This window comes from Phascolarctos cinereus, unplaced genomic scaffold (genome assembly GCF_003287225.1).
Source record: "Phascolarctos cinereus isolate Bilbo 61053 unplaced genomic scaffold, phaCin_HiC Scaffold_2;HRSCAF=192, whole genome shotgun sequence".
NCBI classification, from domain to species: Eukaryota; Metazoa; Chordata; class Mammalia; order Diprotodontia; family Phascolarctidae; genus Phascolarctos; species Phascolarctos cinereus.
This window is the reverse complement of record NW_027555625.1, coordinates 226,982,583-227,003,767: the sequence shown is the minus strand read 5'-3', so window position 1 is coordinate 227,003,767 and position 21,185 is coordinate 226,982,583. Positions and strand designations below refer to the sequence as shown.

The window sequence follows — 21,185 nt, the reverse complement described above, 5'->3', positions numbered from 1 at the left end:
CTCGACACTACATTTATTGTTTGTTAGACTACAGAAAATATGTGCTTTGGTAGAGCAAAATGTAGGTAGCTTCAAAAGTCTTCCAACAAGGTTCCTCTCATGACACAGAGTGGTACAGTGGGAAAAGCTGCTGCATTCAAGTCCTAGCATGGCCTGCTCTCAAATCCTAAAGTCAACAAACCCCTATTTGAATCCAGACTCTGCCACTTACTACCTGTGAGACCTTAAGCAAGTCACTTCTACTTCCTTGGCCTCAGTTTCCTCATCTGTAAAATGGGGAAAAGTTGCTGTTAGACTATAAGCTACTAAAAACCCTTCCAGCTCTAAATCTGTGGTTGCCTAACTACAAGTTATTGCTCTAACCACCTAACAATAGCCAGCTCATAAAAATTACCATTAAACTGTTCTTCCTTTCACTCTAGGCAACAGTCTGCTTTGCCAAGTCCTACTTACATCCAGCTTTGGCCCGGTCCTTTCTTCGAAGGCCCTGAGCCTTTCCTTTTGCTTCTGGTCACCCAGAAGCTGGGTCACCCAAACGTGGTAGTGATCATCCTCCTCCCTACATACAGTCCGTTCTTTGGCCCGGACAACCATAGATTTAAAGTTGTCAGGGTGCATGGGGATCATCTAGTTTAGTCAAGCCCTCTTATTTGAAAAGATGAAGAAACTGAGGCTTATAGACCGGGAATGATTTGCTCAAGATCAAAGAGGTAATAAGTCCAAAGCCCAGCATTCGCACCCAGTGCATCAAGAAGCCCCTCTCCCCTTCCCCTCTAGAGTCCTTTGCTCTCCCCTGGGTTCCCAGGGGCCAGACTAGGGATTGGGACTGGAGGCGAGGGATGGGGTGAGAGGGGAGGGGACTTTTCCTCGGTTCTGGCTCCAGCATGGCCTCTCTAGTTGGGTCCGGGCAAGGGGGAAGGGGTGCAGGGCAGAACCCAACCCACCAAACCTAAGGCTGGGCTAGGGTTAACTTGGCGGGAGTGGAGTTCGCCTAGGGGTCCCGGGCTGGGGAAGTGTACGTGGCTCAGTCAGGGGCCCCCAGGAAACCCCTCCCGGTAGAGCACGCTCCTTCTGGAGACTTTTTCTTCGCGTGATGTCTACGGAACTTCAAAGCCGCCAGTCTCTGCTGCCGGGGCCGCCGTCTGCTCCGCATTACGCGCCCGCCCACCCTCTCCCCGAGCTGACATTCTTTGGGCCGAGCGCTAGTTTCCCCCATTGCAGCCTCCTCCGGGGGGCGGCTCCGGCTCCTCCTCCTCCCTCTCCCCTATCCTCCTCCTCCCCCGGCTCCAGAAACCGTGGCCCTGCCTGGACCGCTACTCTGCTCGGCGCCTCCCAAGGACCCGGCTGCCCCCGCATCCCGAGCTCAGGAACGCAGAACAGAGCGCAGCCAAGCGCAGCTCACAGCCGAACCGAGCCCGGCGCGCACCGGCTTGCCGCCCGGCCGCCCCGGCGCCTCACACCTGCCCAGCTGGGGAGCCGCGCCTTACGCCCCACAGTGAATAGGCTGGGAGCTTGGCCGGCCCCCGCTCGTGCTCGAGCCCCTCCAGCTCCGAGCTCGGGGCTCTGGATTCTCTCGGCCAGCCCCGCCCCGTCCCATCCCATTCCGTCTCCTCCCATCCCGGTGGTAACTTCGGGCTCCCTAGTAGTGCTGCATTTGGGGAGAAGGGGAGCTGATGGCTATGGCTCGCCCTAGCCCTCGAGGGACCCCATTCTTGTCCCTGTTCTGCTGCCTCCTGGGGTTGCTGATCCTGTGTCCCGGAGGGAAGCCCCAGACCGTGCTAACCGACGACGAGATCGAGGAGTTTTTGCAAGGCTTCCTTCAGGAGCTGGACCCCCAGCGGAAGGAGGAGGCAGAGGGAGAGGGGAAGGAAGTGGAGCAGGAGCCCCCTGAAACCACCCTGACTCCCAAGAAAGGGAAAGCGGGAGGTAAGAAGCCTGTAGACACCGGAGTGGAAGGAAAAGAAGGTAAGCGTCCTCGTGGAAAGGTGTGGGGGGATGGCAGCCTGCCCCAGAGGAGTTACAGGGGCCACTGGAGGGAGATGGAACGGAGAACCGCAAGGCACCAGCCACGTGCCCTGGTGGGGTGGGGGGAGTAGAAGGGAGAGAGGGAGGAGCATGGGAGGCTTGGGGAGCAGGGGACTCCGGTAAGGAGAAGGGCTACTACACACTAAGTCCTCTTAAATGCTGAGTACTGAGACAGGACTTAACCCCAAGATAGTAGGTGGAACGGCCCTAAACAGGTCGGGACGACGCAGCTCTTAGCTGCTTTGCATTCATTTTGGGACCAGGGTTCTCCATCGGGGAGACTTTTGGAAGAAGTGTCCTCAGACTCTTATCCCAATTGACTTCCTTTATGGTTCTTGGTTTAGTCTGATGCACTGACCACACCTCCCTCAACACACGCAACCTTCCCGTCCCTGGCGACCCTCATCTTCTTTGGGCTTGACATCTTGGAGAACCCTCTGTCTCTGTGCCTTGGAGCTCTCTACTCAGGTAGTCTGTGCTAAGAGAGCTTTGAGGGGTTTTCTAAAAACTCACCCTTCCCCATCTTCTTTGTGGAATACAAACATTGTCTTTCGGAGTCAGAGATCACACACACCTCTTGGGCTGCTTTCTGCCTGGTGTCTGAGTAGTCAGGCACCCGCAGTCCTCAGTCTTCAGTCCTCTATCATTTTATGGGTGGTCCGAGAGATGACCCTCCCCACCGCACTGCTCCCGCCCAGATCCGATTGCAACAGTATCTTGTAAAAAAAAAACCCCTCTATCTGGGAGTCTCTCCCTCCCCCTAAACTATATTGAGCACTTGGACCTCACCTTCTAGGAGCAAATGAAGTTTTCTTTGGGGGAAAAATCCTCATAAGGGGAAAGAAAGGCAGTTCTGGAGACTGAGGCCCTCTTGGGTTAGATGGGTGCATGACTGGATTAAAAAGCCTGGACCAGACTGAGATCATGAAATCATCTAGGTAACCTCCTCACTTCACTGAGAAAACTGAGACTGGGGAGTTAAGTTGTTAAATTGTTTGAGGTCATCCGGGTGATGAATAGCAGACCTGGGTTTTGAACTACAGAGCCAGAGTGCTTTTCTCAATATAATTCTGTCCTGCTTTATCATTCTGAATTGGCTGGGGCTGGAAATTGTGGAGCCAAGTTCTACTTTCCTGGTTTAGGATTATTAACTGGTTTGCTAGTCAGAAGACCTGGATTTGAGTCCCAGCTATGTGACCCTGGACCAACCATTTGACCTTTTTGAGCTTCATTTCCAAAGTCTATAAAATGAGGATACTTACACCATTCCTCTCCCAGGGCTATCATTAAAGAAAGTGCTTTGTAAACATGTAAGTGCCACATAACCGTGACTGGTCAGCATTTATTTTTTTTGTTCCCCCCGCAAACCTTATTCTCAATTTCCCTTTTTCTTATTTCCAGCGCTTTCTCCCTGCTGCCCACAAGAAACTCTGACCAGAGTGATATAACAGACTTAGCCATATAGCTGACTTCACTCTTCCCACTTCATTTCAGTGATTCCAAGGATTTTAGCACTGAGAGGGGCTTTAGGGGTCATTTACTATGAACCTCTCATTTTACACATAAAAAAGCTGAGGGGCAGGAGGTTAACTGGTCCCCAGTTCACATAGCTAGTTCCAAAAGTCTCCTAACTTCCAGCTCAGTGTTTCTGGAGCTCAATAATGCTACCCCAGTGAGGCCTTCCCAACCTCCCAAAATGTTCCATCCTTGCAGACTCCTCTTACTCTTTCCTGGATTCCCTCCCACCTGTAGAGGTTGGAGCAGGAACCGTGAGGTCTTAATCCTTCCCCAGCTTACTGCTCACCTTCTGCAGTGCTGCTCCCCCATCTTACAGCACCACCCCCAGCCCTGGATGGTTTGTTCTGGAAGCTTTTGGCCAGTCTCCATCTCCCTTCGGCCCTCACTCAGGTCCCTGCCCCACAGTGCCTTTGGCCACTTCTGTTTCCCTTGGTTTTCCCCTCCCAGGTCGACGTCTGGGTTTTTGGTTATTTTTCTTTAGTCTTCCAGTATGAGATTTTTTTTTTCTGGTCTGGATGAAATTCCCGGCAGCACTTCCAGCCTTTCCTTATAAGTGGCTGAGCCTTTTCTGGGTCAGTGTTTTCCTGTGGGCTTCTCTGGACCCTTGAAGACAGATCTCTCTCACTGTTGCCATCTAGGAATTTTGCTCCAAAGCACTTTTCTCTCCCTTCTCCCCCACCCCTGTCTGTTCCCCATTGTAAGACTTTGGTTTCTCCAACTACCCCTCTAGATTAACTGGTTAGCTTCTCTGGGTCCCCCCCTCCCCCAGTCTCCCCTTTAAGACAATCATTTCCCTGCAGTTTCTATCTGCCTGGCAGTGTCCAATTCATGTGACTATCTCATCCCAGCCAGTTGGAATTCACTCTGCCAGCAGAATGTCCAGAGACCAGTGGCAGTTGCCTCAACATAGCACTGTTCTCATCTCTGTCCAATTAGCTCTTGGGTATGGGTAGCTAGGTGATGCAATGGATAAAGCAGTGGGCCTGTAGTCAGGAAGACCTGAGTTCAAATCCAGCCTTAGAAACTTACTAGTTGTGTGATCTTAGGGAAGTCATTAAACCGCAAAATAATAGCACCTACCTCACAGGGTTGTTCTGAGGATCAAATGAGATGATATTTGTAAAGCACTTAGCCCTGCCCAGCACAGTAGGTGCTGTATAAATCCTAGCTATTATTATACGGAGAAAGAGAAGCCTTCCTTCTACCAAACTGACTGCCCGGACCATACTCCTTCCCCAGTCTCCCTCCTTCTTAGCATGAAGTAATGCAAAGAACAATGAACTTGAAAGTCAGACCTGGGTTCCAGTCCCTGCCCTGACTCTAACTAGCTGTGCAACTTTGGAAAAGGTACTCCACCTTTCTAGGTCTCAGTTTCCTATCTGTAAAGTGAGAGGGGTTGGAGTAAATAGGGCTTTTCCAGCACTGCTGTTCTTTGGTGCCATGTATTATGGACTCAGTGAAAAGAGTTCCCTACTCCAATCCCAACTGGCTGTCACAGGGCTAGCCCAGACCCAGAAAGATTCCTATGTGACATCGAGAAAATTCCTTAACTTTTCTGGCCCTCAGTTTCCTCATTTATAGAATGGAACAGGTGGACTAGCTGACCTCTGAGGTCTCTCCCAGCTGTGAGTCTACTTTAGAGATAACTTTGTCTAATTCTCTAATTTTATGATGAGGAAACCGAGGCTGGGAAAAGTGTAGCAACTTGTAGCATAGCTAGGATTTGAACCCATGTCTTCTAATTCTAACTCTGGGGCTCTTTCTACTACACCATGCTTCATGTTCCTATCAGAATACATTCTATGACATCTCTGCCCTCTCTGTGGCTGATATGCATTATTTTGCTCTGCTTTTCTTATCTGCCCTCCCTCTCTTCCATCCGCACCTTGGATTATTTCTCCTTCTGCCCCCTTTCCCACCCTACCCTTTGCTTCAGCCCCACAGGGGAGAAGTTGCAGGCTTCTCTGAAGTGGCTGAGGGCACTGAGAAGTTTCTCTCCCCATAAGCTAGCTCCATCCCTGTCCCTGAAAATGGCTCCTTACCCAGCTCAGTCTCCCTCTCCCCTTTAACCCCCATCTGCTCTGGGGGGTAAAAAACATGAGAACAGTTGGTAGAATCTCAAATATTTTATGAACAAAGTTAAATTCCAATGTAAACAATAAACCTTGCTTAGTTTCTTCATTCAAATTAATTTCAATGCATGAAGTACACCCCCTTTTTTAGACTCCCAGGATTCTCTGTCCTCTTGTTCTTGCTCACTTTTCCTCTTGATCATAGATGGTAACAGAACAAGGATCACTCTTCTTTCCTTTCTAAGATATCAGTGCCAAATTTTTAAAGAACAATTTTCATGGGATTTACACTCCCAGAGATGGTGTCCCGGAGGAGCAACTGTGTGTTCTAGGCCAGGGTGGTAGGAGGGGATAAGGAAGCAGAAGAGAGGCTGTGGGTACCCCTGATCCTTGGTCTCTCCACTTTGGGAACCCCTCTGTCTCCTCTGGTTCTTAGGGGCCAGGAAGCTGAATGAACCTTTTCCCCTGGTTATATCATGTTGAAATTGGAGTATTCTTTCCTCCATAGGGCCTCCGGAAAAAGCCAAAGACAAAGGAAAGAAAGGGAAGAAAGATAAAGGTCCCAAGCCCACAAAGAGGCCTTTGGAGAACTCCCCGAAACCCACTAAGAAGGGGAAGGAGAAGCCCCCAAAAGCAACTAAAAAGCCCAAGGAGAAACGACCTAAGGCAACTAAGAAACCCAAGGAGAAACGACCCAAGACCACCAAGAAGCCCCCCACTGGGAAAAGTCCTCCCATCCAGTTCTCCCTGGAGGACTTGGAGAGGCCTGTAGCCCCACCTCCTGTCCTGGAGATCTACCCAGATGAGGAAATAGAAAGAGGTCAGTGCCAGGCCCAGAATGGCCTCTATGGACTTGAGAAGTCTTATGGTGAGCCAGAGCTGTCTCACCTACTGCTGTGGGCATGGGTGAAGGTGAAAACATGGTGAGGGCACAGATGTGGAAGAGGCTGGGACCCTAGAAAGGGCAGGGGAGTCAGCAGTGTCTTAGGTGGAAATACTATCTCTCCATACCACCACACATGAATAATGGCTCCTCCTCCCTTCCCCCACCCCCACCAACCGATGTAGTTCAGCAAATATTTATTGAGTCCACTCTGTGCCAAGAAATGTACTAGCAGTTAGGGATACAGAGACGGAAATGAAATTCTATCTGCCCTCAAGGAGATTATAATCTATTTACCTCATTGGAATCATCTCTTATCCTGCTAAGGGAAGCTCCAGAGCCTGGGGTGATGTGGGCAGCTGTGGTTTCTGGCCATCTATGAACCTGAGCTATTCAGTGCCACAGCTCCAGATTCCAGTCCTAAACCTCCCCTCTGCCCAACCCATAGACTCCTAGAGGCCTTCTGAGCTTTGGGAGCAATTTTATTTCTTATTTATTTTAAATAGTTTGTTGATATAGTTTTTATTTAGCAACACTGTCAGTTACCTCCCCATAGAACGCTACATTATAACAAAGAAATCCAGGCTGGCAAAAACAGTACTTTGATGGTGTCTGATGACATATGGCTCATTCTACACCTGGAATCGACTCCCACTGTACCAAGGAGAGAGGCATGTTTCATTTACGTTGATCAGAGCTCTCATGCCTTTCAATGATTTTTCTTTCTTTTGCCTTATTGCAATCAATGTGTAAATTTTATTTTCTTGGTTCTTAGGCACAATTCTACGAAGAAAAAGCTATTTCCATGTTTGTAGCCCTACCTTGTCTATCAGTCTCTTGCCCTGCGAGGTCTTGCTTCTGCCTACCTCAGTCCCATTCATCCCGGGCTCCTGGTCTTTTGTTGGTGGACATGGAGTATCTTTCCAGTCCAGTTGTCCTATATGAGACGGGCCCTGAGCTCATCCCAGGAGCAGAATGAGCAAGCAGTTCATCTTGATGCCTCTGAGGGACTGGGTTTTTTTTCTCCTCTTCCTCAGACCTAGGGCTGATCCCTGGTCCCAGGGATCAGGTTAGGGAAGGAGTAAGGAATGAATACTATGGACAGCTCATTGGAGCCCAGTTATTCCTCCATCTGGTGAATTCTTGAAGGCACTGGCTAAGGCCAGAGGCACAGCTTGGGCCAAAGATATAGAATCATGGAATTAATCAATCAGCCAGTCAATAAACACACCTTAATTAAGGGCTTACTATGAGCCTGGTACTGTGCTAAGCACTGGAGATACAAAGACAGACAAAACAGTCCCTGTCTTCAGGGATCTTGTATTCTAACAGGGGAGAGGAGATATTTATATCTGCATACACACGTACATATATATATATATATATGCACACATATACATGTATACATATGCATATGTGTGCACACGTATATGTATGCATATACACACATACAGACACAAAGTAACCCAAGAGGGAAAGGTACTAGTTACTGAAGGACCAGAAAAGGCCTTTTACAGAAATTAGTGCTTGAGCTCAGTGTTGAAGGAATCCAAGGATTCCATAAGGCAGAGATGAGGAAGAAGAGCTTTCCAGGCATGGGGTCTACCAGTGCAAGGGTATGGAGATGGGAGATGTAGGGTCATGTGTAAAGACCAGCTAGTAAGCCAATGTGGTTATCCTGGAGAGATAGAAAGGGTCCAGGTTGTAAAGAGCTTTAAATGCTGGGCCAATGAATCATATCTGATCTTAGAGGTAATAAATAGGAGCCATTGAAGACTGTTGAGTAGGATGAATGACACGTTCAGACCTGCGCCTTAGGAAAATCACTTCAGCAGCTCTGTGGAAATTGGCCTGGAGGGGGGAGATGCAACACTTGGTTTTCAGCAATTTCAAAGGTTCAGAGGACTTTATAGTTGGAAGAGGCCCTAGAAATAATCTAGTCCAACTTCCTCATTTTACAGAGAAGGAAACTGAGAGTCTTGAGGGAAAAGTGGAATGACTTTCCCAAGGTTACATGGGTAACAGGTAGGTGGCTAAGCTGGGATTCAAAACTGGGTCATTTGACTCCAAATCCTATGCTCTGAGCCACTTTGGATTGGTAAACAGTCCAGCCAAGTCAGGTCAAGAAGCATTTATTAATGGCTTCCAATGTGCCAAAGGGCAGCTAATTGGCACTGTGGGTAGAGTGCCATGCCTGGAGTCAGGAAGACGTGAGTTCAAATCTGGCCTCAGACACTCACTAGCAGTATGACCCAGGGCAAGTCACTTAATCCTGTTTGCCTCAGTTTCCTCTTCTGTAAATGAGCTGGAGAAGGAAATGGCAAACCACTCAAGTATATCTGCCAAGAAAACCCCAAATGGGGTAGAAATTGGGATCTTGAAGAGTCAGACGTGACTGAAAATGACTGAACGTCATGTGCCAGGCACTGTGCTAAGCACTTGGAATACAAGCACAAGCAGAAAGAAAGATAGTCACTGCCCTCAAGGAGCTTACATTCCAATGAGGGAAGACAATACATAAAAAGGAGCTCAAAGGGGGTGGGCAAGATGGTGAAGGTGTCCAGCATGCATGGGGGAATGGTAAAGAAAGTTTTATGGAGGACAGTCAGAAGTGCAACCTGGAGAGGAATAAAGACATGGACATCCTTCTTAAAATGGAGTTTCTGGAAAGAACCAGACAATCAGAAAGAGGCTGCAGAGGTGGAGGGTAGCACCTTAGCACCATTTGGCAATGGGGTAATATCCTGCATGGATCTCTGAGCAGCCAGTAGGACTCTCTGAAAGTGGAATGGACTCAAATAGGTTGAATGAGATCACTTGCCCATATGTTACAGTAGGGATTCCTTTTGAGTATGGTCATTGGACTAGATGGTACCTTTCTAAAATTCTGTGATTCTGTGATTAAGCAGAGAGGTCTCAATGCTTAGGGGGAGTAATATAATTGAGGCCTTGGTCTCTTGGCTTGGGAGAAGGACAGGGAGCCCACTACTCTGACAAGAGAGTAAGATATGATTATGTCCTCTTGTATCTCTGCGTCCTTGTTGCAGGCGGGGCCATCTTTCCACCCTGGGAGGATCAGGAAGGAGGGCATACAGATCTGGAAAGGAGGGAGTTCCAGCCAGGTGAGTCTTGGCAAGACCAGCTACAGATAACCCCAAGCCCTAGAATCCTCACATGTGCTCAGCTAAAGCTCCCACTCCAGGCCCAACATCTCAGCCTCCTTGCCACTTGGGATCAACGGAGAAGGCATCTGATGATGCTATAAGCAGAGTACCCCAGGCAGGGCTGTGACCAGTGTTTTCTCTCCAGAAGAGGAGGAGACAGAGCCGCCTACGTTGGACTATAATGACCAGATCGAGAGGGAGGACTATGAGGACTGTAAGTAGGATTTCTGCCTTTGAGAGGGAAGCAAGGACTGTCCCCAGTTTTGGCACTGGCCAGTGCTGACAGTGCCTGAGCTGGGCATAGAAGGAATAGCTCCTGTGGGATTGGGAACATCTGTTTGGCCAGGGAAACATCTCATCATCTTCTTCCTGGTGTAACAAGTTGTGAGACAGGCCACCCCCACTCTCAGGCCCTGGCACTCCATCTGTAGCTTCATTTCTCTTTGCTTGAGTCTGTACTTTCTACTCAGCCTCCCATCCCCTGGCACCTGCCACCCCAGATACTATTCCTTTCACAGTTGAGTATGTACGACGGCAAAAAAAGCCCAGGCCCCCTCCAAGCAGAAAGAAGATGGAGAGACCTCGTCCACAGCCTCCTGAGGAGGAACTGAAACCAGAGCCACCAGAGGAGAAACCAGGTAGGGAACCTTCTTCATTTCTGGAGCTTGGGGTGTGGGGACTAGAAGTAGGAGGGAGGAGATCAGAATTGGGAGTATGCAGGGTGGTGAAAAGAATGGATGAGATGGACGGAAAGGCAAGACTAGGGATGAAACAGGTCAAAGGGGACAAAATTGGAAGGAACAGAAGAAATCTCAGGAAAATTGAACAAGCAAAGCATCAGAGGAGAGGGACAAAGGTATTTGAAGCTAAACTACCCTTTTCTCCCTGACTTCCTGCTCCATAGACAGCCTTAAGCCCCCACCACCCCTACAAATCCCGGACTACGGAGATGGCTTCGCAATTCCAGACTATGATGACAGTGAGTATTCCTGCCCAGTGTTCTCATGTGGACCCTGTTCTCCCCATTTCTCAGTCCAGATCTACCTGTTTCTTTCATCCCACCTACAACACTCATTTGCCCTCCGGGAAGTGGGGATCTCTGCCTCACAGGTGTCTGGGGAACAGGTGTAAGGGCTAGAGATACCCTGGAATGAGCCCTGTAAATGGACACAGAGAAACTGGTACTGGCAGGGAGAGTGGAATCTAATAGAACAGCTTCTGGGAGTCAATCCGACCCTGATAATGTGAAACTCCTACCTCCTTTGGCTTCTGTGATTTAGTTCATTCCTGACTCTCCTCCCACTTCTCTGATCCTGTCTTCTTTGCTGGTTTCACTTTCTCCTTTCACTCCCCAACAGTGAGGATACCAATGACACCATCCTCTATCCTTTTCTTTCTTTTTTCCCTCTTTTTCTCTTTTTTTGACTTTTACAGTTAACTCTGTTCTGATGACTTTGGTCTGTATCTCCAGTCCTGACCTCTCACCTGGACTCCAGTCTGGCATCTCTTAACTGCCTCCAAAGTGTTTGTATTCAGATGTCTCAGATGCCTTAAATTTACCCTGTCCAAAATGACACTCATCTTCTCTTCCTTTCCATCCTTTCCTCCCCTCCCTTTCCCTCAACCTCTTTCCCACTGTCTTCTTCACCTTTTTCCTTCCCCACCCACAGGTCCACAGTTTCTATCAGTGATACTACCATTTCCTCAGTCACTCAAGAAGAAAACTCAAGCCATCTCTCTGAGTCTTTCCTGTCCTCTGGCTTCATTCTGTTATAGAGCCTCATCAATGAGCCATTAAAATATCATGGAGCCTATAGGCCAGCGGATTGTCTTGTTCTATGTGTTCACATGCTTAAGTCCTAAGGGTCAGGCCAGTATCACCATCTTCTTTGTTACCTCCCACAGTGCTGGGCTCCTAATAGATGCTCAGTAAATATTTTGTGAAAGAGTTAAGAAAGGAGGAAAGTTCTAAGGGCAAGGAGGAGGAAAGTTCAAAGGGTAAGGAGGGAAGGAAGTTGTGGAAGTCTGGGAAACAGGAGTTGTTCCCCTGCACACAGCTGGTTCTTCTTTCCAGTGGACTATTATTTACGGCCCCGGAAGCCAGACAGCGAGTTGGAGACGGATGAGGAAAAAGAGAAATTGAGTAAGAAAATACAAGCCCCCATGTCCTTATCCCTTTTCCTCAAACCCTATTACCAGTGGCCCTTCCCTGGGCCATTGAATAACAATGACTTACATGGCTCTCTCCCTCCCATCCATCCCCTTTTCTGCAGAAAAACCCAAGAAAGAGGGTGGTAGCAACAAGGAAGAGGAGCCAGATGAGACATGGACGGAAGAGAAAGGCAAAGACCGAAAAGGTGTGTGTGTGTGTGTGTGTGTGTGTGTGTGTGTGTGTGTGTGTGTGTGTGTGTTGTATAAAGGAGTGAGGTTAAGGGGGAGCAGGGAGCTAATCCCAGCTCAGCTATGAACAGAAGTCAAGCTTCCTCCCAGGTCCACGCTTTCTGCACATCCCTCACTGCTCATCCTTCACTACTTTGCTCTTGCCTCTCTCTCTCCCACAGGGAAGCCTAAGAAACCCTGGGAGACAGAAGAGGAATGGATTCCAGTGGAAAGAGAGAGTAAGTAAACAGGAGCTAGCCTGGGAAATGGGAAGGTAGACAGGGGCCTATGATATATAGTGGGCAAGAGTCTGCTTAGCCAAGCTTGGGGCCTGGGGGTGGTGCTGGCTCAAATGCTTTGCTTTTCTGTGCAGCAGGAGGGTATCAGCTAGTCCTGAGGAGGCTCTATCTCATGAGGAGAGTAAAGGAAAAGCTCGGACTAGGTGGGGGGGGGAGGTTGCAGGCTGAGGAGTCTGTGTTCCTTTTAGAGTGCCCACCAATTGGGATGGAGTCACACCGAATTGAAGACAACCAGATCCGGGCCTCCTCCATGCTAAGACATGGCCTCGGTGCCCAGCGTGGGAGGCTCAATATACAGGTGTAGTCCTTGAGCCCAGGCTCCCTCCTTTTCCCTGGTGTCCTTAGCCTCCTCCAGCTGTCAGTTTTCTTCACCCCTCCCCCACCTCCTCACCAGGAGGAGCTTCATTGTGTCCTCCATGCTTTCCATCTGTTCCCTTCACTGCATGACCCCTGCTCCCTCCACTCCCTGATCTTTATTCTGCCTTGGGTGTCTGGGTCTTTGGGGTTGCTCCCCCATGCTCAGGCCGTGCCCCTGGCTCACTGGGCAGGCAGGTTCCAATGAGGATGACTACTACGATGGGGCCTGGTGTGCTGAAGATGACACCCAAGTCCAGTGGCTGGAGGTGGATACAAGAAGGAACACCAAGTTCACCGGTGTCATCACCCAAGGCCGGGACTCTGTCATCCAGTATGTGTCCAGAAAGTCAGTCAAGGGGAGAGGGGAATGAGAGTTCCCTATGGATCTGGGCTGCAAATGGGGAATCTTGAAGGCTTTTGATCCAAATTCCATTCTCCCCACAATAAGAAGCAAGCCAAATTGGTAGATTTCCAGCTCTCAACTCAGTTTTTCCATCTATTCCCTGACTCTAGTGCTGAGACTGAGTGTATTCTTTAAGCTGGACTGTCTTGGGGCAGCTAGGTGGCACAGTGGATACATCACTGGCTTTGGATTCAGGAGGACCTGAATTCAAATCTGGCCTGAGACCCATAACGCTTACTAGCTGTGTGGCCCTGGGCAAGGCACTTAACCCCACTGCCTAGCCGGGGAAAAAAAAAAAAAGACTGGACTGTCTTCTTTAGGATATAGCCACAGGGCAGAGGTGGTAATGGGTGATTATTTCTTCCTCTGCCATAGAATGGAGAACATTGGGTAGGGTAGAAGATAAACCAGCACAGATGAGGTTAGTAGACTAATTAGAACCCAAAGATTTTAAGTAGACTTATAGCTGGAAAAGGATCTTAGAGATCATCTCATCCAATCCCCTTAGTATGCAAAGGAAGAAAACTGAGATCTTAAGAAACTAAATGACTTGCCCAAATCACACAGTAAATAAGTGGAAGACTCAGAATTAGAACTCAGGTCCTCTGACTCCACATGCCCTCTTCTCATTACACCACTTGTCAGCTGTTGAGCTCTAGGGCTTGGGCTAAGCTACAGAGGGGAACCAGAAAAGCCAGGTCAAGGTTAAAGGAGAATCACCTCTCTCAACAGAACTCACTAGCCACAGTACTTTCTTCTGGTGTCAGGAACCAGAGAGCAGGGAAGACTCAGGCTAGCTTAGGGGAAATCGAGTCCTTTGGAAAACCAGAGAGGGAGGACAGCTTCTAACTAGAATTTTGCCTTCTGTCTATACAGTGATGATTTTGTCACCACCTTCTTCGTGGGTTTCAGCAATGACAGTCAGAACTGGGTGATGTACACCAATGGCTATGAGGAGATGGTGGGTGTCTGTTCTGAGGTCCTTCCTCTCCTTCCTCCCTGTGCCACCTTTGGGACCTTCTCAAAACCAAGCCCTTGGGGTCCCATCTCCTCTGCCCCCATCTCTCCCTCCCTATAACTGTGCTGTCCTGTGGTGGTGGTGGTGATGTGGGCAGTGGGGGAGCCAGGGCTGACTATTGGGAAGCATCGCTAAGAGTCAGACCTTTCCCCAGACCTTTCATGGCAATGTGGACAAGGACACGCCAGTGCTGAGTGAATTCCCTGAGCCTGTGGTGGCCCGTTTCATCCGCATCTACCCACTCACCTGGAATGGTAGCCTCTGTATGAGGCTGGAGGTGCTGGGCTGTCCCCTGACTGGTGAGCATGGTCTCAGGGCAGCAAAACTACATTTCCCTTTGGGCCAAGAAGCTCCCGTTGGAGAACAGGCATTGAGGCTTTCGGAAGAAAGCAACTTAGAAGATCTCTAAAATTACTCCCAACCCTAAATATTCTATGGATATACTACTAATAATAACATGTTAAAATTTGCAAAGTGATACATATACATTCTCATTTAGGCTCTGCAACAACCCTGTAGGTATAGGAGTTATTATAGTGATTTTACAGATGAGGAAGCTGGATCAGTGGTTAAACATGTCTACAGTCACACAGCTAGTGTCAGAGGTGGGATTTAAACTGAGAGGTGGAGGGGATTGAGGGGTAGTGATGTTCCAAGACCTTTTCCCCCTTGCAGCCATCCACAGCTACTACACACATAATGAGATCACGACCACTGACAACCTGGATTTCCGCCACCACAACTACAAGGACATGAGGCAGGTGGGAATGACGTCTATCTTCCCACATCCTGGCTCTCTCTATCTGAGCATCCTTCCTGTAATCTCCATAGTTCCTTGGTCCCCAGACAAATCCTAGTCCCTGTTATATATGCCTGCCATGATGTCTTCTCTCTACCCCTTCTGTGGTTCATTTGTGGGCTCTGAGAGGCCCCAGTCACCAGCTTCTCAGGGGCCTAATATAGGGCCATGTAGTCAGGGGGAAGCCCTGATATTTTTCTGCCAAGACAAAGCTCTGTGTTGGAAAAAGTACATGCTTTGGTGGGAGCCAGGAAGAGATGCTTCCCTTTCTCCCTGATGTCCCAAGGGTTCCCCAGGTTGGCATTGTGGGCATGCACACATTCCCCTTGCTCCTTTCTTTCCTTGGGGGTCACTAGGAAATTCTACTTCAATCTGGGATGCAAAGAAGTATTTTAAGGGACCTTTAACAGTGGTATCACTATGCCTACTGTGTCTCCTAAGCCCTGGGTAATGGGGACCACAGGCCAAGACAGGTGAACTCACCTGAAGGGATACATTTTAGTGGCAGTTCCTGATCATCATCTACCTTTTTTGATGCCTTAGGGAGGTGGGGGTGGGGTAGGGGTGTCCTTTGTATGCTGCCTTCTATGCTGGGGAGGGACAGGGCTTAGTACTGGATATGTCGGGCAGGTAGAAGGGGGCAGTGATGTGACTCTTGTTCTCTCTTCCCTGCTCAGCTAATGAAGGTGGTAAATGAGGAATGCCCCACCATCACCCGCACCTACAGCCTAGGCAAGAGCTCCAAAGGACTGAAGATCTATGCCATGGAGATCTCTGACAACCCTGGGAACATGAGCTGGGTGAGCACAGCGCTGTGTGGGGACCAAACCCTTCCATCACACGGAGCAAACTTAGTATCCTTCCGCTTGGCCTGAACCATCAGCCCACATTGCCCCCTGGAGGCCAGGCTTGGAAGGGACAGATGTCTGCTGACTCGAACGCTGGTCCTACCAGGCCTTAGGAGAGATATCCATTTACAAGCAGTAATTGAAATTCACTTGGTTATCGTAAAGTCACAGCATCTTAGAATGGGAAAGAACCTATGAGGCCACTGAGCCCAACCTGTACCTTACCTAATAAGAATGACCTGTGCATTTCTAACAAGTGGTCCTTTGAAGCCCACCAGTGATGGGGAACTCATTACCTCTCTTGTGCATACCCGTCCCGATATGGGGCCAGAACCCTCTTTGAGAAGAATGCCATCTATCTCTCTATCTAAATCTTTTATTAAGCACACACACACACACACACTCTCACTTTTTAAACCAGATCTGTGATTTCACTGGTTTACAGAAATACTAATGTGTTAACTTCCTCTGTGAATGTCCATCAGCTTATGCCCTACAATCTTTGTCCTTAGGAAGCTCCCCCCGCAACCCCAAGCTTGGGGTATTGGGAGGTGTAGTGATTTGCCCAGTATATATCAGAGGGAGGATTTGAATTCAGGTCTTATTGGCTCAAGATTAAGTATCTACTACGCCACACTGCCTCACATATCCTTCTATATTTGTATACTCACTCCCTCTCTATCTTTCTCTCCCTAGATAGGTGTCCCCAAACTGCACTAAGACTTTACGGATACCTTGTATATTTATTTACATCTATATGTGTACATATGCATATATGTACATGCATGTGTATACACACACACATGACTTTATGGTTTACAAAGTGCTTTGTTCACAACAATCCTGTGAGGTAGGCAGTACAACTATTATACTGATTTTGCACATGAGGAAACTGAGGCTCAGGTGAAGTGACTTGCCCAGAGTCATACAGCTAGCAATAGCAGAGCTGGGGGCCTCTGACCCTAAGTGTTTCTTTTTTTTTTTTTATCAACAGCTCCACTCATTTTTTCTGTCTACCATGTTCCCCCCAATAATGGAAAGCCTCTTTTATAACAAAGTCAAAATTAAGCTGAAACAGATGGTGCAGTGAGCACCTCTGATAATGTATGAAACGTTGTTCCCAAGCCCTCTCCCTCTTTGGGTAGAAGAGTGGGTTATCCATGGTATTTTCCCTTAAATCACACTACCTCTTAAAACAACTCCCTATGTTTACAAAATGCCTGATGGTTTACAAAGCATTCTCTCATACTTTTCATTTGATCCTCATCATGAGCCTATTAGGAAGGAAGGGCAGAAATTATCATTCCCATTTTTACAGAAGAAGAGGCAGGTTCAGAAAGGTTATGACTTGCTCAAGATGACACAAGTGAGTGGCAGAGCCCAGGATTCGACCTCAGGATTTTGGACTCTAAATTTCACTTTTTTCGTTTGTTATTTTGCTGTACCATATTGCCTTTCAAGCTGGTGCTTCTGCTGACCATCTCCCTTTCTTCATGTTTACCACAGGGGAGCCTGAGTTCCGCTATACAGCAGGTATCCATGGAAATGAGGTCCTGGGCCGGGAGTTACTGCTATTGCTAATGCAGTACATGTGCCGGGAATACCGAGATGGAAACCCCCGGATACGAAGTCTCGTGCATGACACTAGGATCCACCTGGTGCCCTCACTCAATCCTGATGGCTACGAGATTGCTGCCCAGATGGTGGGTGGGGTTGGGGGGGGTCAAGAGTCAATCACTTATGGAGTGAGAGTGTGTGTGTGTGTGTGTGTGTGTGTGTGTGTGTGTGTGTGTGTGACAATATCTATTGCACGAGTTAAGATTAGGGGTAGAGGGACCAAGAGGCAAGGATCGTAGTCACTGACCAAAGCTGGTTCCTTTCAGGGCTCTGAATTTGGAAATTGGGCTTTGGGATTGTGGACTGAGGAGGGCTTCGATATCTCTGAGAACTTCCCAGATATCAACACAGTGCTGTGGGGTGCTGAGGAGAGGAAATGGGTCCCCCACCGAGTGCCCAACAACAACCTGCCCATCCCGGACCGCTACCTTGGTGCTGATGCCACGGTGAGTGCCACAAGGTGGCTCTGGGGACCTCCTGCAGGGCAGAGCAGAGCCAGGGACATGGCATCAAGCAATTCTTGCCCCAGTCTCCATCTGAGGGTGGAGGGGATGGAATAGCAGCCTTGGTTCCATGGTACAAAGTTTCCAGGCTCAGTGTCAGTGGGGATACTGAGAGGCTGCCCCCTTTAGTTTTGTGGGAACCAAAGGGGACAAGTTAGACATCAAAAGGGGTATGTCCTGTGCTTGTTTCTGCTACACAACTAGGTCATAATGGCTAGTAGCAGGATCTCCTGTGAACCGTCTCCCTACCACTCTATCCCTGCTTTCACTTGCCCCCTGTACCCTACAGATAGCCGTAGAAGTCCGTGCCATCATTGCCTGGATGGAGAAAAATCCCTTCGTCTTGGGTGCTAACCTGAATGGGGGTGAACGGCTGGTGTCCTATCCCTATGATATGACTCGGGCCCCCAGCCAGGAACAGCTCATGGCAGCAGCAATGGCAGCTGCCCGTGGAGAGGAGGAGGATGAAACAGATGAGATTCAGGAGACACCGGACCATGCCATCTTCCGGTGGCTTGCCATTGCCTATTCCTCAGCCCACCTCACCATGACTGAAACCTACCGTGGGGGTTGCCAAGCACAGGACTACACAAATGGCATGGGCATCGTCAATGGCGCCAAGTGGAATCCCAGAGCAGGAAGTGAGTGAGGAATGTGGTAGGGGGAGGAGGGAGTAAGGTATGGTTGAGAAAGAAAGAAACTATCCTGTGGCCTACACCCACCACTCCAAGCTCAACATCCCTCAACTAGATAGGTATCCTGGGACTTGGATACCCCCAGCACTTGATGGGAGAGAACCTCATTTTGGTCTTGTAAAATATTTCACATTAAACCTTTGGGTGAATTCCAGTGACAAAGAGCTAAGAGGGGCTGAGTATGGGGACATGTGACCCCAACGTATTCCTTACTATATTACCTACAGTCACTGTCCCAAAGACATGGCTTTAAATTGGCACAGGACAGGCAAGTTCCATGGCCACATTAGGGAATCTGTTCTAGGCCTTTTCCCTATCTGAAGGGGTGGGTTAGAGGGCTACCCGTCTACCCCTGACAATCCTTTGTTACTCCAAAGGAATCTTCTCTCCCAAAGCCAGAGTCTTCCAGGAGTACCCTAATTCACATCAAAGTTCCAGACTCTCTAATACAAAGTGTCACCTGTCCTCCACTCCAAGGCTGATAAAAAAATCGATTCTTGTCAGGGCTGCAGGGATCCTTGAAGCCAACATGTGCTTCTTATCACGGGTCATTGGCTACTTCAGCTTGACCTCTGAGTTCCTAAACACCTGACTGTAAGTCTGTGTGCACAAGTAGTGTCAGCACTGGGCAAGCAGTGCGTCCCCGAGCCCTGAGCTGAGACTTGAAGCAAGGTCACTGGGAAGTTACCACTGTCTCTTTGTCTCCCCATCCCCAGGTATGAATGACTTTAGTTACTTACACACCAATTGTCTGGAGCTCGCTATCTACTTGGGATGTGACAAGTTCCCTCATCAGAGTGAACTGCCTCGAGAATGGGAGAATAACAAGGAAGCACTGCTCACCTTCATGGAGCAGGTGGGGCAAGGAAGCTGGAGTGGGCCCACTGAAAAAGCCTCCAAGGGAGAAGAGAGTGGATGGAGTAGATGATGGAAGGGAACACTTCAAGGGGAGAAGTCTTGGGAGCAAGCTCTGGGTGGAAGGGTCCAGGGCTTCAGGGCCATACAAGCAGTACACGGGGCCATGAAGCTTAAGCAAAAGGAATGTAAAGTAAAGTAAGCAGTAAAGTCAAGTCAGCAGCTTCAGGGCCAAGCCTAAAGCTGCCTCCTTCCTGCAGGTGCACCGAGGCATTAAAGGGGTTGTGACAGATGAGCAAGGCATCCCCATTGCCAATGCCACCATCTCTGTGAGCGGCATTAACCACGGTGTCAAAACAGGTATGTGGAGCATATGATGCCCTTTTTGCCTCTGCCCTCTGTGGCAACCCGACTCCTGACTGTCTTTCTCAGGGAGGTATAGCTCTTATCCATTTCTGAAGTTCTCACCAATAAGGGGAAAAGTGACTACTTCTGCACTGTCTAAATTTGAAAAGCTTTTTTTTTCAATATTATCTAAATAGGGATTGGAGTAATCCCGCTAACCTACAAACCTAGTCCAGTGGGGTCACTGGAAGGGCTCGGGGTTCTGGGAACCCTACCATGGGAAGGTAGAATGCAGTGACAGTTGCCTGACTTGTCCTTGTGTCCCTCTCTGTAGCTGCTGGAGGTGATTACTGGCGCATCCTGAACCCGGGTGAATACCGTGTGACGGCCCGAGCAGAAGGCTATACTCCCAGCGCCAAGACCTGCAATGTAGACTATGACATTGGCGCCACCCAGTGCAACTTCATTCTGGCTCGTTCCAACTGGAAGCGCATCAGGGAGATCTTAGCAATGAATGGGAACAGGCCCATCCCTCGCATTGATCCTTCTCGACCCATGACCCCCCGAGAGCGCTTCATGCAGCGCCGTCGCATGATGTACCGCATCAAGATGCGGGAGCAGATGCGCCTCCGCCGTCTTAATGCCACAGCTAGTACCACCCCGATGCCCACCACCAGCTTGTCACCTACCTATCCCATCTCCCAGAGCACCACTCTGGAGCCCTGGAGCCTCCAACCCCCCACTGCTCCTACCTGGGAGATAGAGACAGAGACTGAGACCTACACAGAGGTCGTGACTGAACTGGCCACAGAGTTAGAACCAGAGCTGGAGCCAGAAGAAGAAGAGCTGGCCACAGGCACAGCCTTCCCCGTCACCACAGCCGAGACCTATACTGTGAACTTTGGGGACTTCTGAGGGCCTGGCTTCTACCACTGCCCCTACCCAGCGCAGCACACCCACTGACCCAGAGCTGGCTGCCACAACCAGCTCGGCAGCCTCCAGAGAGCAGAAGGCAGAGCCCCTGTCCGGGCCCTGCTAGGAGTCACCCAATTTTTCTCCTAGTAGCCCTTCCCCAGGGTGCTGGCTCTCCCCATTTTTAGGCTGGAAAGAATGTGACTGAGATCTACCGAGTGCCAGAGATGATGGGCAAGGGGGCCGCAGGTCTGCCAGTTCCCCTGGCAGTAATCTGGCCTCCAGCCCAGTCTTAGCTGTGGAATATGGACTCCTGTTGTCTAGCAGGGGTGGGGAGAGATGGGATCAGAGCAAGCAGAGGCAGAAGAATGGAGCTACCTCCCCGTCCCCCATTACCATCCTGCTATACCAATAAAATAAGCTCTGATGGCAAACATCTCAGCCTTACCTTTGTGCCTGGCTCAGAGAAGGAGATGGGAATACTTTTATAGAG

General features: G+C 49.3%; 1 protein-coding gene across 1 annotated transcript; it reads left to right on the top strand.

The window, feature by feature from the left end:
* The first annotated feature begins 1,276 nt into the window (after nucleotides 1-1,276).
* On the top strand, nucleotides 1,277-21,128 carry AEBP1 (AE binding protein 1). The gene is given in 22 exon segments (XM_020984076.2): nucleotides 1,277-1,965; nucleotides 6,124-6,435; nucleotides 9,546-9,620; nucleotides 9,808-9,876; nucleotides 10,181-10,300; nucleotides 10,567-10,641; nucleotides 11,737-11,805; nucleotides 11,936-12,019; nucleotides 12,224-12,280; nucleotides 12,529-12,638; nucleotides 12,889-13,028; nucleotides 13,977-14,061; nucleotides 14,273-14,417; nucleotides 14,794-14,879; nucleotides 15,595-15,703; nucleotides 15,706-15,717; nucleotides 17,272-17,468; nucleotides 17,649-17,828; nucleotides 18,175-18,526; nucleotides 19,297-19,436; nucleotides 19,696-19,795; nucleotides 20,115-21,128. Coding segments are annotated over 22 exon segments (3,390 nt in total). The 5' UTR covers nucleotides 1,277-1,673; the 3' UTR covers nucleotides 20,696-21,128.
* Nucleotides 21,129-21,185: the final 57 nt, after the last annotated feature.